This window comes from Hirundo rustica, chromosome 5 (genome assembly GCF_015227805.2).
Source record: "Hirundo rustica isolate bHirRus1 chromosome 5, bHirRus1.pri.v3, whole genome shotgun sequence".
Classification (NCBI taxonomy): Eukaryota; Metazoa; Chordata; class Aves; order Passeriformes; family Hirundinidae; genus Hirundo; species Hirundo rustica.
In genome coordinates this window covers 7372205-7398416 of record NC_053454.1, presented here as the reverse complement: position 1 = coordinate 7398416, position 26212 = coordinate 7372205, and the positions used below count along the sequence as shown (strand labels likewise).

The 26212-nt window shown below is 44.9% G+C and overlaps 1 protein-coding gene across 3 annotated transcripts in view; it reads right to left on the bottom strand.

The window, feature by feature from the left end:
- Nucleotides 1-1934: 1934 nt before the first annotated feature.
- Nucleotides 1935-26212, bottom strand: part of FGFR3 (fibroblast growth factor receptor 3) — a 55012-nt gene continuing 30734 nt past the window's right edge. Inside the window, exons 4-17 of one of the 3 annotated variants that reach the window (XM_040064290.1) lie at nt 25432-25601; nt 20816-20939; nt 20204-20394; nt 15469-15613; nt 12713-12900; nt 11642-11790; nt 11429-11550; nt 10132-10242; nt 9784-9974; nt 8995-9117; nt 7341-7411; nt 5781-5918; nt 5271-5376; nt 1935-5185 (exon numbers count right to left, since the gene is read on the bottom strand). In XM_040064290.1, coding sequence (XP_039920224.1) covers nt 5021-5185; nt 5271-5376; nt 5781-5918; nt 7341-7411; nt 8995-9117; nt 9784-9974; nt 10132-10242; nt 11429-11550; nt 11642-11790; nt 12713-12900; nt 15469-15613; nt 20204-20394; nt 20816-20939; nt 25432-25601 — 1994 coding nt within the window. In that variant the 3' untranslated portion in view covers nt 1935-5020. Of the gene's footprint in view, nt 5186-5270; nt 5377-5780; nt 5919-7340; nt 7412-8994; nt 9118-9783; nt 9975-10131; nt 10243-11428; nt 11551-11641; nt 11791-12706; nt 12901-15468; nt 15614-20203; nt 20395-20815; nt 20940-25431; nt 25602-26212 lie in introns of all 3 variants that reach the window. The other 2 variants (XM_040064291.1, XM_040064292.2) reach the window with 2 other exon arrangements.

The window sequence follows — 26212 nt, the reverse complement described above, 5'->3', positions numbered from 1 at the left end:
ACAGAGAAACTAAATGAAAGCTAACATGCCTGAGAAAGTGAAGGAAAAAGAGGGTACGAACAAGAGTGACAAATCCTTTCTGTCTCTGGTGAGCCCATGGTCCTGGGCCACAAAGCTCATAAAGCTCTTCAGCTCCTAGCATCTACTCTGGCTGTTCTCTCGTGCGCTCCTGCTTTGTGAGCAGAGCCATCATTCACCCTTTATTCTCCTTCTTCATATCAGCACATCTCCATATTTTGTTTTCTGGTGGTTATATAGGCCCTGGGAGGGATGGACTTGCTCAGAAGAGTCACCAACAGGAAACGCCTCCTTTGAGAGTTTGAAATGGCACCAACCACCAGGAAATTTTGCTGTTACGGTTCTAGCTGCCTTCTCCTTCTGACACTTGCAGGGCTTCAGACTTTTCTTCCTTCCGCCAAATCCTCCCTGTCTCACTATGGTGCCATGACCAATGGAAATAAATCACAATTTTAGGAATTTATTTAAATGTTGCTATGAAACAGGTTACAGCGACCAGTGAGAGGCTCTGTTTGTGTAGTCACCCACAGAGAAAAGAAGATATCTGTTTTTCTTTGAAAAATAACTCTTTCATGTGTAAAGAGCATTTTGGGTTTGGGTGGAAGGCTGCAGCCACTGAAGGGGAGATGAGCTGCAGTGGGATGTTCACTCAGTCACACAGCCCAACCAAGTAAATTCGCAAATTTTCCTTGAGGTTGTTCTGTGCATTGCTCAATGCACATCACACACTGCAGCAAAATATTCATCCTGGGCTTAGAACTGGATGCATTGTAGGGCAATTAAAGTAAAATATTACCCTCTCCTCCCTAGGCCACAAGCAAACACTGCTGTGGGAGAAGGCCAGCAGAGGAAGAATGACATCATGAAACCCAAGAGGAAAAGCAAACACCAAGCCAGCGCCATGTGCAGGTCAGCCACTGCACCAGGACAGACTTTCCACTTTGTGACTTTTTCGGTGCTGTTTGCCCAGCAGACTTTTATCAGGAAAGCTTTCAAGCACAGGTGTGCCATCCACCACAGCTCACTGCAGAAGGATCTGGCCCTCTCCTGCTTTTCCAGTCCTGGTGGTGGCAATGGGAGCACAACATCCTCACCACCCTGCCCGATGGAGATCCTCGAGTCAGCAAAAGGCCCTCTAGTCACGCTCTGCCTGCAGCCCTGCATGGCCAGGGGTCATCCTCCAGCCCACGCTGCTCCAGCTGGAGCAGGGCTCAGGACTGGCCACCAAAGTGTGTCCTTAAAGCATGGAAGCAACTCATTTCAGGTAGCAAAGCTCCTCTCACAACACAATGGTGCTAAAAGAATAGCATCTTTTCTTACAACGACAAGGAAATTACCTGAACGCCATGTAATTTTTAAATTTTTTTTTTTAAATCTAGGATGGAACAGTGCTGGTGCCAGTGCCACAGATATAACCTCCCTGGATTCATGCCACTCCATGCCCACCTACTTAAAGCACTAAGGTTTGCTGCTGTAGGCAGGCTGTACATAGGCAGGCAAACTTGCATGCCAAGATCCAGGTGTGTGGGATGCAGTTCAGGAGGATCACTTGTAGGGATCAGTATTGTATGAAAGCACTGGTAGGATTGGCCCAAAGTTTTCCAAGCTGCAACATCCCCTGCATCATCTGCTACCAGCAGAAGCAGGTTGTATTGAGTTCCCTTTCCTAGCCCTCCTAAAGTCAAAGCCGGGGCTGACGTCTCTGTGCACACAATGATTTGTGTGGCTATAAATATACCCACTAACAAATATAGAATACTGCCCTTCAACCAAAATTGCTATAAATTTTATTATGAATACAGAACCTGAACCGGCCAGGCCTCATAAAGCAGCACTATAAACATTAAACTTTCCTGGCGCTACAAGTCCCAGTGCCTGAAACACTTGGTTTTGCAAAGGACCCTCACAACTGGGAATAATCCTCAAAATTTATCAACTTGTTTATTTTGGTTTTTTTTCTGGTAGAAGTAAGTTTCCCATGTTAACAAAGGCAGAATAGTTTTATTTAGTGTTCATCTCACACCTTTGACAGCTGCAGCTGTCAGGCACAGAAGTACAGTATTAAAATAAACTGAACAGTTGCTCGTTGCAAAAATCACACTATGCAAACCTGTGGATTGTAACATCAACAGTATAAAATGTAACAAAATTGGAACTTTTAATTTTTTTTTTTAAGCTTTTAAAGATAATAGTCCAGGCTATAAAACTATATAAGCATTGAATAAGAAATGTTAAAGTCAACAAGTCTACAACAGATACATCTTGTAAAAACTCAATAAATTATATATATATTTATAATATCTAGTAACATTTAAAACCATGCACAGTTTTGTACATTTTCTTTTTTCAGTACAGGAAAACTCTTTGCTTCGAGTACTTGGAATGTACACAATTAGCAGACATTTGTAAGAAAATACCAAAAAATTCTTTTTTTTATTCCAAAACAAAAATCTATAGAAATCTACCTTCTCAAACTTCCATTGAAGTAACCTCAAACTATAAATTATTTATTTTAGGATAAGGATTCTGTCGCTCTAAGAAGAAAAAAATATGTTTAAATGAGATGCTGTCATCCTGTTATTCTGCAACATTGATATGCAATATGCACCAGAGAAAAATGAAAAGAACTAATTCAGGATGTAATTTGCTTTTGCCTCTTTCTGGCAGTACATGAAGTCTTCTGGACAAAAAACCACAAAACAAACAAACAAACAAAACAAAAAACAAACAAAACCAAAACAAAAACCCCGAAACACCCACAAAAATATCCTCAGCCCAAACCTCCCCCACTGTCAGCTTGATCCATGCTAACATTCTTTCGTTCACTCCTGTGCTTTTACACGGCTATCTGGCATTGAGGAACAAAATAGCACTGCATTCTAAACACCAAAAATCAGGCATCACTGGCACTTTCCAATGTGTTAGATGCAAAAGAAATATGCAGCTGTAGCAGCTCTCCTGCAAACAGTGTCACTGTTTTGCTCACATGGCATTTCTGAAGCCCAAAATACAACAGTACTGGCAAAGGGGAGAGAAAAAAACCTACCCTGCACCATCCAAAGTCAACATTTCACTTTGCTGCATACTCGTTATTAAATCGACCACAAAGAATACCTTCATTTGAAAATAGAAAAATAAACACCCACGCCCCCTTAATGCACAGTGGTTAAACTGATGGGAGAATTCTTGGCCCTGTTTTTCTGAAATATGTAAAAATCATCTTTCTGCTGCTATTTGTTTGGTTTTAACCACTGGTGACGTATTGAAAAATAAACTTACCTTTGCTCACTGCAATCCAGGATAAACTAATATTTTTTTAATGAATACATATATATATTTATAACATTAAATGTAATTTGTTAAAGGACTGTACATCTATACATTCTTTCAATATTTCCCATAAACACAAAGGAAAAACTTGATTAATATATTTTTTCTCCGTTTTTAATAAGTTAAAAAAACCCCACCCTTAAGTTTGGTGAAATTTAAAGTTTACAGTAACGCTATGCTATTTAAACCAATGAACAGATATGTTAATGTCTATAAATAACTTTACAAATATACATGTTAAGGTACAATTTTTAAAACAAAACTGTGAAGATATAAAACAAACAATCAAAAACATCTTTTCTTTTGCCCAGATCAGTATATCCTAGATCGCAATCCTTGTGTTTTGAGACTCCCTCTCAGTACTGCTTTATGTTGCATTAGTATTATACATTCTTTTCTTTTAATATATTTATTTATATATATACATGATATATTTATAGATATATACACAAATTCTCTGGAATAAACCTTTTTGATATAAGTTAAAGGCTCTTGCCTACAGGTACCCGTAACTTCTCTCTCCGAGTCACTGCACGTAGATGGAGCCAAACCTCTGGCATCGAGGGGTGGATGGAGGAGCTGCTCCCCCCACTCACCCTTGGCAAGCAAGAACAGGCAAACCCCCAAAATGAGATTTATTACTTTCCTTCCCCCAGCTGGCTATTCTCTAAGGTCAGGGATGCCCACACTTGAGATGCAGTGTGGGCACCCAGCAGCCAGGCTTCAGGGCACCCTCTGCTCTCAGGTGGGTGATGCTCTGCTCCCCAGGGACCCCAGAGGGTCTCTGCCCATCCCTGGGGTCTGCTTGCTCCTGCCTTGGCACGGACCCATCGCTCCCAGCCCTGTGCAAGGGCCAAGGTGCCGACACTTCAGATGACTTGAGACCATCTCTTTTTACCATTTTTTTACTTTCCTTTCTCCATGACAACTTGCATTTTACTTAGCTTTGTTTCCTCTTCTTCCAAAAAGGATTCCTTCTATGTGGCTGGGTAATATGATCACGAAGCTATAAAAACGACGACAACAAAAATATAGATATTTTTTATAAATATATGAATCCCTGCAGGCAACGTGGCTTTTCAGCTCCACCAAAAAGGTTCATGTACAGATTGCATAAGCGAAGAATTTCCACATTCTTTACACCTTTTTTTTTTTTTAAAAAAAAGGAAGATTTCTTTTTCTCTTTTCTTCGTATTGCAGGCACAGAACGGTTACTCTGGCACTCGGAACGCAAGCGTGGAGGCTGGGAGGTCAGCATCCCCCAGGTTCAACATTCTGCGTAGTAAAGAAAAATCCCTAACAAAACGAAAAGTAAACAAAAAACCGACCAAACAAAAAAATCATCTAGGATAGGTCATCTTGGCAAGAGATTAGTTCCTTCAGGCCAAACAGTGCTTCTTGACTTTTCATACAGCAATAGGGAAAAAAGAAAACCCAAAACATTTTTTAAAAAATTCATTTTAAAAAAAGTTGTCTTTTTTTTTTTTTTTCTTTTTTTTTTTTTTACCCTGAACAGCTTGTCAACAACACAAATCTCCAGGCACCATCACACAGTTCCACTGGAAGATCCTTCACTACGGTTTCACGCTCGGCGCCCCGCTCTCGCGCCTCCACGGGCACACTGCCCACCCGCCCGTCCGTCTGTCCGTCCGTCCACGTGCCCTGGGGATCCTCACGTCCGGATGACACCGTTGCAGGGCGGGTGCTTGGGCAGGCAGGGCTCATCGGGCAGCAGGTCATGTGCAAAGACCGAGTCGTCCCCTGAGGAGCAGGTGCTGTGGGTGTCCTGGCCGGCCGGCGAGTACTGCTCGAAGGGCACCGAGAGGTCCAGGTACTCCTGGCCAGGGTGACAGAGCCATCAGTGCTGGGTGTCCCCCACGTGACCAAGCGACCCCGCCCCACGCCCGTCCCGCCACACTCACATCGGTGGATGTCACGGTGAGGACCCTGTCCAGGTCTTCCACCAGCTGCTTGAAGGTGGGTCGCTGCGAGGGGACGGCGTGCCAGCACTCCCGCATGATCATGTACCTGCACGTGGGAACAGGGGACAGCCACACGTGGTCAGGCCAAGTGACACCCACCCACCTGCTCACCCACCCCCAAATCGCCTCGAGGAACAGCCATGGCCAGCTGGGGGGAAGAGGAGGGTTTTGTGGAGCCATGGTCCTCATTACTGATCATCTGACACGTGACTGAGCCCTCAGAGCAGGAGGTGACACACCAGAGCTACACCCCCAAGTGCCACCTGCCCAGAGAGGGGAGGTGCTGCATGTCACTCAGCAGCCATGGGCTGAGGAAAGTCTACCTGGAGATGGCCACAGAATGTCCCAGTGGGGATGTCCCAACAGCCTGGACCCTAGTGCCCAGTGGGGTGGGTTTGGCCTCAGGGGGAATGGGGACAGGAGCAAGGGCAGCCCCCACCACACACTCACAAATCATGGGTGCAGTTCGCAGGTTTGTCCATCCGATGGCCTTCCTTCAAGAGCTTGAAGAGCTCCTCAACGGGAATTCCTGGGTATGGAGACCCTCCCAAAGTGAAGATCTCCCATAGTAGCACTCCAAAAGACCAGCTGGAAACCAAAGAAAGATCTTTAAAATTCAATGAGGTTTTTTTTTTCCAAGCCCCCCCATATCCCATCCCCCTTGCTTGGCTTTATTTCTGTGCAGCCATGCATAGCTAACAAAGTCATCAATAGCATGACTAATTGCCTAGGCCATTTTTACTAGTTACTTGGAGATCTCTGCTGATCCAACTCAATAGCAAAGAAATCCCAGGCACCAAGTCTGAAATTGAAATGAGCATTTAATCAGATAGGTGACAGCCCATCTATCACCGCCAGCTCTTTGTTAGGTCTTCCACCAGCTCCACTGAATGGAACAAATCAAATTATTCATGCACGGCTTCACTGAATTGCAGGCTTGGAACCACAGGCCACTAATTGTGCAAGCTGATACCAAAACTTGCTTGTTACAACACTCATTTCACTGGCCAAGCCGGGAGAAAAATACTCCAACAAAAATCAGCAGAGCACTAATGTTACACACTTCTGTCCTGCAGCTGTGCTCTGGTTAAAAGTCCTTTTTTTCCAAAATATCTTATGCCTTCTTCATTTTCTTTCTAAAAACAGGGATTATCTGTCTCTGTTTCGCTTTCACGCACACTCACTCTCCCATTCTCTAGCTTTGATTTATCTGTCATGCCCTCTGCAGCATTACCTAAGCATGGAAACTATGATTTAAGATTAATAAAAGCCAAAATAACTGAAAAATACAGAAACAGAAAAGATTTGTTTGTCCAATTTGCAAGCAGTGAGCTCTGGGGAGAAGGCAGGCTGGCTATAAAAATGCCATTATTGATCAAATATTACAATAAAAAGCTAGTGTACATGTGGAGCTGCTTCAGCCCTTGCAAAATTCAGATGTGTTACTAATTTACATGTAAGGAATGCTCTGCTGTTTGCTTACTGTGCAGAGGCGTTAAAACAGATGAGATAGGACTGGGAAAAAATAAAGAAAGTAAATGAAATAGCAAAATTAATCTGAGACTATATCTGCTGAATATTCTTCGATCAATTCTAACATCAGGGTATTTCAAGCTCATTCCACATCCTTGACTAAAGTGTAACTGTCTGGGGCAAAGCGTGGAGGACGCCAAGGGTAATTTTTCTTTTTCATCAGGTTTCTTTAATACTGTTTTTCAACTGCTGGATGTATCACCTCATCTATAAAGTGGGCAAGAAATACTTGCCTGCTTTCCAGCAATTTTTCAGGAGCTCCCTAGAGATCCTCAGATGAAAGCAACCAGATAACAGCAAAATAAAACCACGTGCATGAAGATGCAGCTTGGAATCAATTCCTGTACTTTTGCATCCCCGGGCACTCCAGCAGGGAATGAGCCCTGGTCATGCTTAGCAGTACTTTTGTCTGTAAGATACTGTAGGTGTTGATTTCCCTGTCCTATTTTTTTTTTTTTAAAGTGTGGGTTTGCTTACACATCGCTCTGGTGAGTATAGACCCGGTCAAACAAGGCTTCTGGAGCCATCCATTTCACAGGCAGCCGACCCTGTAATTAGGAAGACAATGGGAACATCCCATCAGCATATTCCCCCAGCCACAACGGCACCATCTGAATCTTCTTTTCTAATCCAGTTTGAAACATTTTCATTAACAACCACATCCCCCTTCCCGGTCACTGGGCAAAGCAGCAGTGGCCACGTATAAACAGATTAGAGCACTTGATCCCTGGATCTTCGCTGACAATCTTTGCAGTAAATGCTCTCTGTACAGAACAATATTTCACTGCCAAGGCAGGTTTAACGTATCAGTGCATCCAAATCTTTGCATGGGAACAGCATCCAAGGCTCATAGATGCAATGAACTCTGTGGCAGAGCACGGGACAACACCTTCCATCTCTTTGTCTGGAAAGTGCAATTGACTCCAAGTCCAAACCCAGTTTAGGCTCAACTTGAAGGGGAACTTCCAAAGAGTGAAAGCAAGGGTCAGGTCCTCTAAGAAACAAATCCTTATCCTGCTGGAGGCTAAAGGAGGAGGTCTGATCCCATCCTACATCAGGATCATAAACACAGACTGTCACGTGAGAAATACAAGATGAGAAAGACTAGATTAATCATGATTCTCTGGGGCTTTGTTTGGCCCCTGGAGGGAGACAGAAAGTACTGTTTTGTGTTTGAGCCTAATTTGGATATGGGGGAACTTTGTCCTCTTCTCACCCAGTGTCACACTGAGGGAGACTACTAGAGATGGACTAGACACAGGCAGGATATACAAATGGGATTATGCTCTCAATTGTCCCACACAGCTCAAACAGGGAAAAATCCATCTGATCTGTGATTAAAATTCCCAATAATTGTTATCAATTTATGATTAAGAAGTCCTGGCAATTAGGAAAGATTTCTGATATGCTATTGAAGTGGATTAGTATGGACACAGTGGGCTTCAAAGGACTGCTTGGCCATTTAGACCCTTTGCAATCCCAAGACCTGCAGGTTCTGCAGTGCCCTCAATCTTCCACTGCCATCTTCTTCACTCTGCCCTAGTTAGGGTTTTACCTCAGGGCTCAACATCTGCTGCAGGCTCTGAACCAAGGCACAGGGCTTCTCTCAGCCCTTCATTTGCAAATTACTCTCTACAGAAAATATAAACAATTTCAGGCCTCAGCCCTTGTCTGGGACCACCTCACTCCTGGCAGTGGAGTCAAGGAGCTCAGATGTAAAAGAGAGCAAAGCATGAAAGACAGGTAGATCCAGGTATACAAGAAGGGCTCTGGTAAGGCAGAAGTTGGCTCCTTGGGACCTTTATGAACAGTAGTGGAGCAGACAAGAAAGAGCTGCTTTCCTGTTTGGGAGAAACCTCCGTTTCTCTTAGTCCAAAGCATCCTGGCCAGAGCTGAGACCTCACAACCAGCTGCTAGCAGGACCAGGATCCGTCAGATAAAAAAACCCAGATGGTGGATAGACACCTGGAACCAGCCAATCTACAGTCCCTCACAGGTGAAGTCCCTGTCAGATTCCTTCCTCCTAAGCCCCTCTAGAAAGGGAGATGAGGGACAAGGGCCACTTGCTGCAGGGATGACCGAGTTCCCTGCCAGGAGGATAACTGCGCGTGCTTGGCAGCTCTGTACTTACATTGGTGGTTTTCTTGTAATAGTCAATGTTGTGAACGTCTCTAGCAAGGCCAAAATCAGCTATTTTCATCACATTATCTTCAGTGACTAACACGTTCCTGGCTGCCAAGTCGCGATGAATGCACTGTGAAAGGTGAGCAAGCCAATAAATAAGGGCTCGTTAGCCGCTCGCGCCTGGAACCAACGGCACCGCGTGGTTTATGAGCTGCCGTTTCATTGACTCCCAGGCTCGTAAAGCTGTGGGCGCTGCTTAGCTCCTGGCTCTGTGTGTCACCGCCCCACCGTGCCTGGTCAGTGGGAACCACCTCTTAGCAACACCTAATCGGCGGCCTCGGAGCCCACGCGGCCGCGCACACGCCTCTCCTGCCCAGATGGGATGCACGGGTGAGAAAGCCAACTCCCCTCCTCTGTGGGACCTGCAGCTGCTCTTCTGTGCTGCTTCCCCCAGGAAAGGGGGAAAAGATCTTCAGATTAAGGTATCCCAAATTACACAGATTTACAGAATGGTCTGGGTTTTGCTTGTGCTTTTATAGGAATTCTGTGGGTGCTTAATGGTCCTGCAGGTGACAGCTGCACAACTGCATGGTTCAGGAATGCAGCCAGCATATGGGGACTTTGCATATGGATGAAGACTCCAGCTTCAAAACCCCAAGATCCAGCAAAATTTGGCCTCTAAAGGGAAGAGCCTGCAATGTTTGGCCTGGGGTTGTCCCACACACAGGAGCGTTCCCCGCCTTTGAACGCGTGGCTTTGACCGAGGCTTCTACCAAATGAGGTTTCTCAAACTCACTTTCTGAGATGCCAAGTACTCCATGCCCCGTGCCACCTGGTAGGCGCAGGAAACCAGGTCCTTGAACGTCAGCTGCTCCTCGGGCAGCTTGCAGGTGTCAAAGGAATAGTCCATGCCAGGTGGGCGACGTGCCCTGAGGTATTCCCGCAAGTTCCCCTTCGACGCATATTCCACCAACACATAGAGTGGTCCTGCAAGGAAGAGCGCATCAGCGTCCAGCAGGGGAGGAGCTGACCACCCAAATCTCACCTGGGCTATTTTGGGCAGTCAGTGAGTAATGACAAAGAAGGGACAGCCAAATCTGAGCCTCCCACGACCCTGCTAGCACCGGGCTGCTCTGCTACGTACCGTCCTGCGTGCAGGCACCAAGGAGGTTAATAATGTTTTTGTGCTTCCCGATCATTTTCATCATTTCCATCTCAGAGACAAGGTCAGAAAGGTCTTTGTCTGTGGCATCATCTGGAGAAAGTAGAGGACGAAAGCAAAAAAATGTCAGGAAGAAAATAAGTGTTTAGGGGTATAGTTACAGCTGCTGTGCAGCCATGTGGGGCTTTGATGGGGAATGATACTCAGAATATGGCTGTATTTGGCTTTATTTTACTTTGGGAAGAAGAATCAAAATAAAAACAAAACCGACTACCATGGCAACAAAAAACCCCGAAAGAATAAATAAGTGGAGGTAAATGTTCATATGGAAATCAATAATGCCTTTCATCTTCTGTTTCATCCTCACAAGTATCAAAAAACAAAAATTCACATTTTGGTACTTGGTACCCACTTTTCTGAAAGTTTCTGTCCCTAATCTCTAGGGGCCAAGAGTTAATGATGGTAGAAGGTGAGGGCTGGGAGGGAATGTATGTTTTGGATGAAAAGCTGCAATTTCTCTGCAAAAACAGAAAAACCTATCTACAAAAATAGAAAAATTGGGGAAAACCTCCCCAGTGGAATGCTTTGGTTTGGAAAGATGGAAATGTTCCTATTTACAAAACCAGCTTCAGAAAGGACTGCAAGAACCGTAAATTAAACAAACTCATTTCTGATAAGAAATATTAATTTTTTTTAGAACATCCCCCCATGCCACCTCAAGCCCAGGCTGCTCACTGCCCTGCTCGCTCCAGGCGGTTACTGTGTCTGGGGGCAGGATGGGAAATGAAGACCTATCTAGAGGTGCCCACTGAATTCCCCCATTTCTGGTCTCCCTTTAACCTCCCAGGTGTCTGGGATCAAATTTCTTCAACGAAAAGGTTCCTCAAGAAGGAGTTTGTCAGCTGAAATTCTGTGAACTCCACTGAGGTTGCTGCACAAGCTTTTGGTAGAACAGGCAGCACTGGTTAGGGGAGGAGTAAGCAGTGGGCTGATTCATGGAGCTGGCCAGAAGTGAAGGGGGTTCCCCTTCTTGTCAGGGATGCTATTACCCCTTGGCAGAGAACTGGGTTATTTCCCAGCCCCTCTTCCTGATGGGATTTGCACTTTTGCCTGCTCTCCAAGGACAGCCCTCACCCTCGGGCTGTGTGGGTAAAGGGGAGGAGAGGCTGCTCCTGCTTTCTTCTATTGTACTTAGTTTGCATAAAGGACTTAAAAAGAAAGGTAAAGAGTGTAAATCCCAGCACGAAATGATGTTCTGTCCTCTGTGGACTCTCCATACCTTTTAACATCTTGACAGCAACTGTGATGGCCTTGTTTGGCTTGTCCTTATCAATCCCAATTGCTTCTGCCATCACCACTTGGCCAAAACACCCCTCGCCAAGCGGCTTCCCCAAGGTCAGGCTGGAGAGAGGAACAAACAGGTTTGTTAGGGGGTCCTGGTGTGGGGACACTGCAGCAGGCACGGAGATCCCAACCCATGGCTTTGACTGACCGAGAACGAGTCAATTCCCACTTGGGATCTGGAGGCAGCTCCAGCTCGGAAACGTTGGCCAGCATTGGCCCATCACTGGAGGAGAGGCGCGTGATCCGGACCAGGGGCGTGTTGGAATTCATGGAAGAGTTGGACTCCAGCGACACCTGCTTGGGTAGAGCAAATGAAGTGTTATTGCCAACTGTATCTCCAGGCCAGGCAGTGCCCACATGTGGATCACTGAGGAGGTTTGAGCTCTCTTTGCCCGCGGACAAATTTCTGGGAACTTCTAACTGAGAAATGCCCCTACCCTTGCAGAAATCCACACATTTAGGCACTTTTAGTCAAGTGTTTAGCAGGTGGAAAGGAGGGACAGGTCAGCCAGTGCCCCCCAGCATCAGGAGGTATAATCCATCCAGTTGTTCTGTTCCATCTCCACAGCCTACACAGGCTATCAAGTGGCTTCTCCCATCCTGGTACTGTCAATGCCCACCACGAGCTTACAGCCAAAGCTTGAAATCTGTACCCTTCACTGTGGGGTTTCACATGGTGTCTTTTGCTCCTGCCCCTCTGCAATTTCATGCAGCAGAACATCTGTAACTGCACAGAGAACCTTCTGCCACCTCCATGGAACAGCTTTGGGCTCACCAGGGACATCTGTGAAAGAAGGAATGAGCACAACCTGTGCTCTTTCTCCCCAAATCCCTGCTCCTCCAGGGAGCCTGGACTGGACTTCCTCTGCCAGATGTGCTTCTGTGGCAATCACAGCTGCACTGCCAGAACCTCTTGGGCAAGGCCAACAGCAGTGGGGGCTGCTAATAAGCCGGAGTCAGCTGCCACCTCAGAAAAAACTCCACTGGCATAGAAATAAATAAAAGGGGGTTCACTTCTAGGCTGCAGCCAAATTATGTTGCTCTTGGGCAATGTTTTTCTGGTGGAGCTTCTCACCTAGAGAGAGAATTTCAAAGAGAAGGAGGAGGAAAACAAAACAAAACACCTCCCCCCCCCAAAAAAAAAAAACCAACCCAAAAGCCAAAAAAACCCAGGGATACCATAGGGGGGAATAGGAATCTTGTATCTACTTTCTGTTACCTGTCTCTTCAGTGGGAATTTGGAGACTTTCTGAACAGTGGGGGTGTTCATGGCTTTTTTGTTTGGCATTTTCATCCTCCAGACAATCACCAAGACCAGCACCAGGAGAAGGAGGAAAAAGCCAGTGCCATAACTGAGAATGCCAGTGTACACTGAGCCCGAATCATCCATCTCCATGAGCTCCTCGGCTGCAGGGTGACAAGAGATGGCAGTCAGGACAGCTGCCCACGCACAGCTACACACATACAGCACAGAGAATTTGGGCAGGACTTGTTCAGCTACATCAGTGTCAGTGACTTCAGTGAGGGGACTTTCCCAGGCCAGTGGTTTTCCACCTGCAGCTGTAGCTAAAACATTAGTTCAGTTTGCCCTTTTTGGGGAAATTTTACTTTGTGTTTTTAAGAGTCCCCAGCCCACAGATTGAAAACCACTGCTCTAGGCTGAAGGCATCTTCACACATCTGTGCTGTCCCTCTGACCCAGATCTTGCTCTCTCTACACATCCACACATCGTGGCTGCATACCTTGGATGTGCAGGACTGGGGTTTGCTGCACTTGGCTGATTCAGATTCTCCAGCAAACATTTCCACCAGACCAGTGCCTGCCCTGAAGGACCAAGGGGCTTGAACAGCATCCAGCAGTAAGGCATCACACAAGGAAAAAGTCTCATGAGAAAAATCTGCATAATTTTTTAGTAAAAACTTAATTCTGCTGGAAAGAGGCTGGAAGGTTTGTCCCAGAGAGGTGGGATAGCCAGGAAGGCGGTGGCATGAGCCCACCAGCAGTGGCTACCTGCTTGCAAGACTTGTTAAGAGACCAGCAAAGGTCAGCTGTGTTTTCCCCCTTGTTCCTTTAAGGACAGGCATGTCAACCAGAGGAAGGAGCTGTGGTGGGACTGATTTTCTGTCCCCCAAAGGTGTGCTGGCATCAGAGGGACAGTCAGCAGTGGGAAGCTCTATAATGAAGTCATGCTGGTGTGGTCAGCTCAGTAATGGATTGTGTCCATTGCTGAGCAGACCCTTCAGCAAGCAGCAGGAGCCTTTCCCTGGCAGCAGCAGGCTCTGTTTGGAATATTTGGTGGGAGGACAGCAGAAAGGGCTGTCAGTGACACTGGGGGCTGCTGCAGCCTGTGTGCCAGCTGTGAAGGGGCTGATTCTGCCAAATGGCCATCTCCTCCCACAAGACAGGAGAACCAGGTGTGTGGTTGGTGCTGCAGCTCTGCTGTCTTGCCCCCTGCCTCTCCTTCTGTAGCATGAACAAGCTGAGGTTCCCCAGATGGGCTGGACCCTGCACCCTCTCCGTGGGGGCCTGCTGCTGCACAGACGGCTGTCCTTCACTGCGTCTGACTTCAAAAAAAAAGTGCTACCTTATGATTTTTGATCAGTTTTCTCCTGCTTATTTTTTGCTTAAGTAAGAGGTGTGAATTCATAAATCGTAAAAGCAGAGTTTGAGTCGGAGGAAACAATATTGTGACATTTTGAAAATAACAAAGACATTAGTCTTCTAACTAAAGGAAATGTTTTCTCATCCAGTGCATGTCAGAAACAGAAACAGGATCAGATCACCTATTACAGAGCTGGCAAATAAGCAGGAAAGATCAGCAGATCCCACTGGCAGCAGGGCTGGACGTGGAGGACACCTTCTTAAGCCCCAGTAAAAGTGATTACATCCAAATCACAGATAAAAGCAAGATTAGAAATGCCAAAGTTTCCGGTTCCTAAACACATCCTGAGATGGATGTGTTGTCAGATGGACCCAAATGTGGTCTATGATGTGTGAATCAAAGTGGGCTCTTTAAGATTCAGGGTGCCTTTTCAGTAAAGGTGTATTGAATATACTTGAGTTTGCTTCTGCACTGTCTGCAAGGCACAGCCCATATGAGATTCAATATGAATATTATTAGTACTTCCCTGGACTATGCTCAAGCCTGCCCTGCAGCCAGAGGCAGATTCAGCAGGTGAAGGGGCAGCACAGCCTCATTCCCCCTTTTGCAGAAGAGATCTCTCTGTTGCACATCCTGTGCTGGCTTCATTGTCAATAAGAGCTTTGCACATGAAAGGACCACAAAATTGAGGTCACTCTGGCCTCGGGTTTCAAGCCCACTGCAGCTTTCATCGATCCCAGCTGGAGCAGGCAGCATGCAATGCCCCTGGGAGCCAGGACTCCTGAGCTCTGCCTACAGATGACTCTCCTTGACCTTCTGTTTGAGATCGCTATCTCGGCCTGCTCATCCGTGAAGTGGAAATAATGCTACAGGCAGGGAAGGGTGTACTCACACCAGACACTTATGCATCTAATTTTAGGTTAAGATATGAGGTCAGACAGAAAGGATCCTGCATAAGATGATCCACAGTTCATGTCCAATTTAGGTGCCCCGAATCATCTGATGGGGAGGTTTTCTTCCCTCACTGTCAGTATAAGAAGACAAAGCTCCTTTTTTTGGCACTTAACTGTCCTAACAAAGAGGTTGTGAATACCTCCCTGTTATTAGACAAAAAAAAAAAATTTAAAAAAAAAAAAAATCTGTTTTTATTTTACTATATTATTACTGCAATAACTTAGATTTCAAGATGCAATGCAAACAGAGTCAGCTGCAAGTATTGCAACAGGGGTCTTCAGCAAATCCCAGAGAAGAGGCCTCCCTGGGAAACACCCCTGCTCCAAGCCTGGGGCAGTCTCTGGGAACTTGGCATTTCTAAAGCAAAAACATCGAGGCATCCTGGAGAGGGAAGGAGAGGCCAGCACAGAAGGAAATACCTGGTAGCACCGTCAGCCAAGCAGAGTGATGTGAGAACCCAATAGAATTCCCTGCGAGACAAGTATATTCCCCAGCATCCTCAAAAGTAACATTTCGCAAGTACAGAATCTCTAGCTCCTTATCCGTTGTGTTAACACCTGCCGTCTACGGGGAAAAAAAACACACACATATAGAAAGAGGGAAAACAGAGAATAAGCCACATTCCCAGCAAGTGTGAGGACACCACAGGCAAATTTCAAAAGCAGATTAAGGTGGTTCTTTATTTTTTATTATTTTCCAATGGCCCATCTTCCACATTTATTTATTCATTCCCCTCTGCAACCTGCAGTCAAAAGCAAAAAAAAAAAAAAAAAAGTTCCCTTCACCAGGTTCTTACTCTGTCCCACTAAAGAAGCATGCAAGCAAAAGCATCCAAATGAAAAATTGCCCCCACAATATGACTGACTTTGGGTTAGTGAGGTGAGTACAGGGGTGGAGAAAGAGAGATGGGAAATGAGGAAAGACAGAAAAAAAAGGGGGAAGGAGGGGAGATGTAGTGGGGAAAGATTCAAGTGCTGATCAGAGGAATATACAAACATTATGGTTCATGAGTTCATTGAAAAATGTAGAATTCTCAAATTTTTTAGAATTTTTTCAGTGGGCATCTCAAAGCCATATATTGATTACACAGACCTTGACACTGCAGTAGAAATATGGCTGATAACCAGAGGGTGCCTGTAAGGAACTTTCCTGCAGTGCCACCAAATAACACAGCAGTCACACCCTCCAGGCTGGAGTCAAACCCCAGAGCCCATGAGACTGGGTCTCCTCTCTAGTTAACATGTTTGCTTGCATGAGCTAATGCTGGTATTTATTTCTCCATTACTTCTCCAAGGGACAGAACTGATTAATTCAGTTTTGTAGGTAAAAAACTCAAAATCAGTTTGGTTTTCCAGAGCTTGGAACGTCACAGGTCATTAACATGCAATTCTGTTATCAGCACTCAATTGTAAGGAAAGGAAAGGAATAAAAGTATGAAGAGTTGATAGCAAAATTTGACAGTCATTTTATTGTGGGAATTTTTCCATGGCAATCCTGTATAGGCATTACAGTCTTGTTAAAAAAAAAAATTAGCAAGAAAATAAGATAAAGCCATTCAGCATCAGTTGACAGGGTATAATACAAAATGAATAGTAATTTTAATCACTAGATTCTTAAAAATGTTATAGCTCATTCTTGCAGTTGCCAGGGCCTTGGGACAGAGTCTGTGGTTTACCTGGTTTTGGTTTGCGAATGTGGAGCCAAAATGGCTTTTCGGCTATGCCTACGAAATTGTTGGCTCTACACAGATATTCTCCTTCATCTTGTTCTGTCACATTGAACAGATTTAGGTTAGCATCGGCTTCAGCGTTTTTACTGATCCAAGACTGCAGGAATAGACAGAAACCTGAACTTCAGTAAACCAAACAATAGCTCCATCGCACCTACATCAGCTAGGATTGACTGCGGTGCCATCCCCAGCTCACCCTGCGGTGAGACACCTAACCCAGCACCTAACCCAGGTGCTGAAGAGAAGTTGCCTTTGGCCCCCAAACCATGTGCAGGTGAGCTCCCTTCCCTTCACACATGCAATTTCTTTTTTAAAACAAACCAGTTTGCCCCTTCTCCATCTGACAGCAGCCAAAGGCCCTATGGTTCCTTAATAACTCCGCAGACAGGAGCACCAGAGAAAGGGCTTAAAGCAGAGATTTGTGTTTGCAACCCGGCTCAGCAAATACTGTTTCAATTATCAGATTTCAAAATAGAATCTGGAAACAAAATATAAGCAGTGGCAGTCTGAAACTCGCTGCTGACTTTGCCTTTCAGAAATTAGCTGTAATTTTTTCCACTGCTTATAGGAGCCTCTTCTTTACTAAATAAAGTGGTGTGTATAAATCAAACAAACTTCAGACTTTTAAGCAATGGGTTTATTTCTCTTCTTCTATGCTGCCACAACAGCACATCAGCTTTTTCCCTAAACACTAAACAGTTGTTTTTATTTTGGCTGAAAATGCGTAACTGTTTTAAGTGGCCTCAGAAGAAGCTTCAGTTCTGGAAATGAAAATAAAGCAACTCTTCTCTGTTTTGGTCTTACACTCCCATGCCCAGTGTTGGTGCCTTCCATTTCCAAGCCTGATCCTGCCAATATGACCTGCAGCTCATTAAAATCATCGGGGCAGCCAGCTCTGATAGGTTATTAGGAACTGAACCCAGAGGAGGCACCAGAGAGGAGCCCCAGTGTCCATGTCTGATGACAAACACCACCAGTTTTGACCTGAGCTCATCTCTGAGGCTTACGTGCAAGGCTGTCTGCCCTGACTAGTGGGGAAACGTGCCTGCCTGCTGTTGCTGCCTTGTTTATAATTAAACCGGGCATGTCTCAATGCAGAATGTACAATTTAGCCTTTGACAAAGCTTGGACACAGTGTTTGCCAGCCCCCCTCTGTAACTGGAATGCATTTAGTGCTCTTCTGCAAAGAAAAAGGGGTTTTCTTTGATCACAAATTAGCCCAGCCTTTCAGGAACTGATGCAGGTGATGGCTTGGTTTTGTCAGGCTGTTTAAAAAATGGTTTGAAAGTACAGCATTCAACTTATCCATCTGGACTTGGGTGGGGTTTGACACCCACGGCCCCCCTTTAGATGTGGGGGGTGGAATTTCACATGCTGGGCACCTCTCTGTCTCCCTTGCTGCGATGAAGACTGGGATATTTCCCCATACTTAAACTGCCCCATAGCAGCTCTTACCCTCCACAAAATCTCCTGAAAGCAGGAGGGAAGGGCAGGCTGATAAAAAAATCCTTATCTCCCTGCAGGCAGCACAGCACGGGGCAGGAGAGCAGTTCTGGGGCTGTTAACTGCACCCTGCTCCTGGCGCAGAGCTGGGGCACGGCAGCAGCACTGCACAGCACGAGGGAAACAAGTCCATAAAGCCAACGGGCCAGCCCTGGGATGACAGCAAGATCATTTTATCAGATCTTTACTCGTAAAAAAAAAAAAACAAGCACACCACATTTAAAAAGGAAAAGAAAAAAAAAAAAAAAATCCCTGCAAAGCTGGGCCTGACACAGCTCTGTGGAGGCCCAGTACTGGCGCACAAAAGATGCATCCCAAAATGGAAATGCTCCGTGCCCCAGCGCTGATGCCGGCATTAATACAATTCAAAGCATTCCTGATTAACCAGAAGTAGTAAATAGACGTGTGCTGGTCCTATTCAGCAAAAAAACATAAAACCAAACAAAACTTGTGCTTTCAAACGCCCGCCTGCGCTCCCCTTCGAGGAATGCGGAGCCTTTGCCGTCCACAGAAGAGAAGGTATTTGGCAATTCTAATTACCTACCCACCCCGGTGCCGCTCCAGCTTAATTTTAAAACACTATTTATAGGGACTATTTATATGTTCTTTGCCACAGCAAAATGGGGGCTTGTGCTTGTGACACAAGACGCTGTTCGCAGCCACCCCGCAAACTTCCAAAAGGTAGCACTTTATCCCACGGGGACCACACACGGAGCTCGGAGACTGTGTGAGATGGCATGTGACACAACCAGCTATTCAGAGCTTGGTACTGGGCTGTGAAACCAGGGGGAAATTCAAATATGCATAATTCAAACACAGTTGGAGAGGTGGCGAGAAATAAGAAGTCTTCTAAACTCGCGAGAAGCACATGTTGCCAGTCCTGAAGAACCGTCTCCAACCATTTCTTCCAACCAATCTGTTATTTCAATCTGTGTAATTATTTCCAGGGTCTCTGGCTTTTATTATAATGTATCTGGCTGCATTACAGTTTTCTAGATACTGTCTGATAAGTGGTGGTTGGGTTTTTTTGTTTTTTTTTTTAACTTCACACAAAGAGAAGGAGGATGTGTGCAGCAGGATGTGCACAGGGAATGTCCACGCACAGGACAGCCTCACCTTGAAACTGCAGAGACAAAATCTGCTTTCAGCACCAACTGCAGAACCAGAAAAACTCCATTTGGCCCTATATATTTTAATGAACACCACCACATGATGCCTTTAACTATTTGTTTTTAAAGCATTTCAGAAATCAAATGTGCTCCTCACTCCCTGTTCCCTACTTTTATATTTATATTATGGGGAACCAAATCCTCTGGCTTTTTCATGGCTGTAATCTTAAAGTTGCCTTTCGAGAGAGCATTTTAGGAAAGTAAAGTCTTACTATGTACTTTTTGCTCAATTCAAAAAATCCCAGGCTTTTCTAAGCATTGATAATAGCAATGTTCACAAATGTTGTGGCTGGAAGAAGATAATGTTGGCTCTCAGGTGCTGTTAGTTCAGCATTATCTGGTATGTGCACGCTGCAATGTGCTTACTTGGAAAAGGGTGAATGTGTTTTAGTTGGGAGACTTTTGTTTTAATAAACCCTGAAAATACCTCCACTGAAGCCGTAAGGAAAAAAGAAAAAAAAAAAAAAAAGAAAAAAAAAAAAAAAAAAAAAAAAAAAAAGTATTTTTACAATTTTAGGTCAAATGCAATCTGACAGCTCTTCCATTACAGTGCATTTCTCACAATTGCCTCAGCTCTTACAACTTTGCTTATCTGTGCCACCACAGCAGTAGTGTTATCTCTGGCAAAAAGAAGAGTTTGGAATATCAATTTCAGGACATTTTCACTGTGTCCCCTCCAAAAAGCAGAGTATTCCACTGGGCAGGCTTACAGCAGGACTGCCCTGAGGGTGAGAAGGAGGAACATGTACCAACCTTCAGCACTGTGACATATGGGGTCCCATCGGGTCCATACTTGCTGCCATTGACTTCCACGTGTTTCAGCCACTGGATGTGAGGCTGGGCATCACTGTAGACCTTGCAGTGAAACTCCACATTGCTTCCCACCACCACAGTCTGGTTGGCAGGAAGCCCTGCTTGCAGGATTGGTCGGTGGGGTGACCTTTCTGAAAAACAGAAAAGAGGAGAAATCTAAATTTACATGTCTTATTTTTCCCCAGCAAGTATTCTCCTCTGAAACATTCATCTTCTGGCTTTTCAGGGGAGATGGTTTCAGGGGAGAAGGGTGTCCTGATCACTGCTCCACCCAGGGCTACTCAAGCCAGATAGGCAAGAACCACCTGAGATGGGAGGAGGCATTTCAGCCCTGCCATTCCTTCTCTGGGCCCTCTGCAGACACGCTAAGTAATTTACTGATCACAGATGCGAGCCCAAATCGTTGGCCAAAAAGAAGCTTGTTGTTGGTTTTGGAGGACACACGATCCAACGCTTTGGGAAAGAAACTAAGCTCCTGCTTCCCATATCCTCTCACGCAGCTATTCAACATCGCCACCGATCAGCTGCTGAGGGCAAACAGCGAAATCTCACCTAGAACATCAAGCTGGTACGTGTGCCTGATGTTGCCGTATTTGTTCTCCACGACACAGGTGTAATTCCCTCGATCCGACGGCACAACGCTCTCCATCACCAGGCTCCACTGCTGGTGTCGCAACTGGAAGAAGAAATCAAACCATCAAGCTCGTGGTCAAGCACCACCACCACCAGACCTTTCAAACTGATAACCATCACTGAGCTTCCACACACTCGGACCCTAGAGGAAGCCTGAACATCACAAGAACCCGTTTAGAAGGGTCATTAAAGTCTTAATGAGAAAAGGCATTAGGACCAATGCAAAAATGATGCAATACAATGTAACACACTGAGATATCAATGGGGACTTCGATATCTTTCCACAATAACCACAATTACAAAGCCAGCTGACAGCTGAATGTGGCACCTCTCATTAGAGTAACCACTTCAGTAGGCATCACACGGGATCTACATTTTATATACTTTATACATTCTAATATTCTGTTCTATATTTTAAAATGTGTGTGCTATAGAGGCAACAGGTTACAGCATCTGTCTGAACAGAAACAGGTTCCTCCAAATGTGTTAGTCCCCTAAATTCCCTCCAAAAAACAGGAGCAAACATGTCCAGCCTCAAATCTGCTCCCTAGCACGCTTGGTAAGCCCTTCTATTTTGGCACTAAGTTTTATACCAGTTGGTTTTCTGGATGTGGCTCATGTCCAGAGCTGATGGTGGTTCAGCAGCAGAAGGGAAAGCACAACCCATGTCCCCACCCTGACCTGCTGCCCTGTGATCTCAGCTAGAATGTTTGTTTCTAATGATTATAAAGGAAATAATGGATATGGAAAGCAAATCTTGAATTAATACAGAAAGCAACCAACAGTAACAAAAATTACTTCAGGGTGCATAGCATATGAAAGCTCTCCAAATCTCTGGATATTAATTTGATGCCTTCTGCCGCCCAAAGCAGAACATTTAACTTTATTAAACATTTCGAAGGTGACCCCAAGGACACAGAAGCAGGAGTTTTACAATAACACTGCACTACAGAATCTCAAGGGCTGATGGAAAAAACAAGGGTGTAATTGCTCCTGGAGATTTCTTGCTGCAGCAGGTGAACTCAAATATGAAGTCATTTAACCTCTTTTGCTGCACATAAATTGCATCCACATGCTTTCCGTAAAAGGGCCAAGTTGCAATCAAAGCCAGAACTTTGCAAAGAGCAGGTTTAAAACCATAGGACTAGGCAGCTTATCGCAAGATAAGCAAGCAAATGTCACTAACAATCTGAAGACCTCTGCAGCCCTGAAAACAGCACTGCTGAGCCCCCCATTTTTCAGAGAACGCTGAATATGGCATTTCTTTTCATTTCAGAGCACTGCTAACAGGAGGCTCCGACCAAACATTCTGTACAGACAACTCAGCTGTGGCAGGTGCCTGGTCAGCTCTGACTGCACCTCTGCCCACCCAGCATGGCACAAATGGAGGAACTCAATGAAGGAGCAGAACCAACATCTCGCCTTTTGTAAAGCAACTGCTTTACAACCCCTTGCTGCATCTCTGTAATGTGTGGCAATTACAGAGTAAGAGAAGCTCTAAGAACAGAGAGCCTGGACCCCGAGCCCATAGCTGAACATACCAGACCATCACGGAAGTTTCAGTGCAAATTTGTGGCTGCTCGGTGTCTCATTTCCATACTGGCTTGTCTCATAGTTGTGTCTAAAGGCTTCTTTAAATCTGCTTTTCAGCATTGCAAAACGTTTGCATGGAACCCCTAGGAGCTACTCCAAGGAAATGGGGCCCCAGTCACATGGATGACTCCCTAGTCTGACCTGTATTCTAAAACCAGGTCCAAATTAGGTGTTTTACTAAGGATGCACTTCCAAAGACATTTTATGACACTTCCAAAATACTTCTCTTTGTCAGGTTTGTGATGGGAACTTTAGACTCAGAATAAAGAACCTGGGGGCACAGACACATGGGGCAGAACTTGTTTGGAAACCTAGCAAGACATTTTTACTTTTGAAAACCTTTGGCAAAAGATAATAATTCTCGTGTTAGGATAGTCACTGCACTTGATAAAACACTAGAAACATGAAGTGACTTAGTGTGGGCATTAATCAAGTGGGTGAGATACTGGAAATCCCTCTGGTTTATTTGGTGTTGTCATTCTTGGCTCCTTGTGAAACAAACATTTGCAGACACACTTGGAACCTCGTGTTTGCCAGACTGGTATGCAAGTCAGTGCAATGGTCTGGGGAAGGGATAATCCTCCATCTCCCCTCCCCCTCAATCTTCCCTTCTAAGGTCATTTAACACACAGGCTTACGATATTAGAGATTCCAACACGGATTTAACCATTAATGCTCTCTGGGAAATTTCATATGATAAGTCATATGAATTTCTTTTCTTTACTAGTTAAGAATGAACTGTAACAAAACCAGGTTAGCCCGCCCATCATGTTTTCAACACTCACCCTTCTCTCTTGCAGGCTTTATACCAGGCAGTCACATGGGTCTAAATGCCATGTGCAAGGGGCAGACGTGGAAGAGTGGTCAGCTTTCATCTGCTGACAACAGACTTCTCAAAATCAACATTTAAACTCTTTCACACACCGAAAACAAATTAGAACATTCCCAGCTCAAGGATTTCTGGGTTAAGACCAGATCTTGAGATGAAGTAAGCCAACCAAACTCTGCCAGATCTGGATCTTGCCCATTCTTTTCAAGCTGCCTAATCCTGTTATGAAGTTAAGTTGTAACAGGGAATTTAAGTCTTAAATACATGAAATACCGAGCAGGTTTTCAATCTCCTTTTCTGGTTCAAATCTCAGTTGATATCTATCAGTATATTTATATTGGATGAGATTTAAACAAGATTACTTATATCTAACTGTGGCTCATGACCAAAAGCAAGCAAATAAAGGAAGGAAAATTACAGAGAAAGATGTCATTATGTCAAGAACAGGACAAAGAACTACACCTAGACAGAGAGCTTAAACCAATCTTCCTGTAATTGTCCTGACATTGCCTTCAATAGCTCTTTTAAGCATTGACTTGTTGCTGGAAGGTGCCCCCAGAGAAACAAAGCACAGCGATGCCAAAGTCTCACTACATGTTTCAGAGGATGAAACGTGTCAATTTGAACTCAAAGATAGATTAAAACTACTGGAAAGTGGATAAGGGAATTGCTTTCAGCTTCAGATTTCTTTTTTCTGCAGGCATAATTTAGTGCAGCTGATGTGACACAGTTTAGTAAAAAGCTGTTGGAATGGTGCGTGCAAGGCTGAAAACCCTTCAGGACGATCCTTACACTCCGCAATTAGTAAAAGATGCTCGTGCTTTGTGAATGTCTTCTGCTGAAGAGCAGTTTACTCGCAGGAGTTGCCTCCCCATTTCTTTACCCTCCATGGCTTTTCAGAAGATCCAAACCTGAGCGTGTTCTTGGCCTCATCCAGGCTGGAGCAGGCACAGGACTGAGGAAGGAGCTTTAAAGGCTTCCCTGAAGCCATCACAAAAGGCTCTTTCAGGAACAGGTCTGAGCTAACAGGAAAGAAACAGCCCAAGACTGTTGGGAGGGAGGACTTTTTTTGAATCCTTCTCTGGTTTCTGGAGCATAGCATGCTTTGCGTGCCCAGGCCCCTTTCAAAACACTACGGATGTGGCAGGAATCGGCACACAGCTATTCTGAGTACTGATGAAGGTGCCTTCCTACGAGGCACCTTTCCCTCCTTTAGCAGCAGAGTTCAGGGATATGTCAGGGTTGGCAGAGTGCAGGCAAAAGTTGCTGCTCAAGAGTCCTTCCTACTATAATGAGTTATAATCAGTTGCAACAGTTTTATCGTCCCCAAATAAAATCAGAAAAAGAGTATGACTGTGACCTCAAGGGGACAAAGTAGTAACAACAGCAGCAAAATCTTAGAAAAGCTGAGTTTCCTTTTAAAATCCTGCCACAGTTCATCATATAAAGTAGCACGGAGACTTCTGGATAATTAAATAATTTGACTGCAGCTGAGTTTTGTGTCCCTGAGCTCTATCTATAAACATGAGCCAGAGCACTTTCCAGAACACCTCATGGTAGAAAGGAAGCAGGGAGAAGAAAGCAGCCAAGGAGCAGATGCTATTACTCTGGCTACAAGGGAATCCAACACTTGACCAAGGGTCAGTGATTTATACCACAAGAATGTTAATGACTACCAGCATGATGATACAGCTCTTTGGTGAAGTCTTTCCTATACCTTCAAAGGAGACTGAATGGGTTTCTTTGAGAGCTGAGAATAGCTATGGCTTGGTCCAACACATCTCAATGCACTGGGCTCATCTCCAGAAATCAGGACAGAAGTTTCTGCTCCTGTTTTTTCAGCCCTGTTCACCATGCAACCATAAACCCAGCCCCATTTTTACCTACTCCCTGACTGACCACTATAGACAAACTCAGAGGGAATCAGCCTTTGATCCCAAAGGACAGCAGTCCTTTTTAACACTTCGGCGCCAAGCAATTCCTAAGAGTGCAAGAACCACCTTCCACACAGTCAGGACAGTGCCCTTAAAGCTACCCATTTTAATCACTGGACAATATAATTTTCTAGTTGGTAGAAATAATAAAAAAACTGAGCTCCAAACCAAGACCTTACCTTAATGCCCCCAATCCTGTGCTCCCCTTTGAACTCCTTGCCGTTTTTCAGCCAGTAGATGGAAGGAGTTGGGTTCCCCCCCGCCGGACATCGGAAGCGAACGGTGTTGGCGGCAGGAACTGCCAGCAGCTTCTTCTCCATCTTATCTGGCCGGGTCCAGAAGGGGACACCTGAGAAAGGAAAACCCAAGCTGAACAGGCCCCTTGCTGCTGCAGAGGGTATCAGCTGGTGAGCAGATGCATTTGAGGAGTCTTTGGCATGTGCAGATTGACAGTTAAATTGCTACCTGCTGCAGTTAAGATAAATGACACAGAAATGCTTTCCAGCTAAATGATTCTTGTAGACAGAGAGGGTGTTTGCATTTCAGTTTTGTGATGAAAGGTTCATGACCAGGTTCTTGTCTTGGTAATGCCTGTATAAATCTAAAGTGGCTGCTTTTAAATCAACAAGTAGAGTTATCCCAGATCAGGATGAGAATCTGGCCTCAGCGTGTAAAAAGATACAGATGTACCTTTGGGACATTAGTAGCCAAGAAGCATAAACAGCAGAAAGATGTTAGAACTGTAAAAGAATGTTGATGGGCCAGCAAGGGAGCAGGGAAAAACTATGAGCTGAGTGCACTGGAAAATGTTCCTCCTCAGTGATTACAAATGTAGTGTAGCCTCCTTAAGGGAAGGAAAGAAAAAAACACGCCAGTGCCAAACTGGTTTATCATGTTTATGTTCTTTAAGTACGAGTGATTTTAGTTTTAAAGATTCATGTTACCTTTGAACAGGGATAA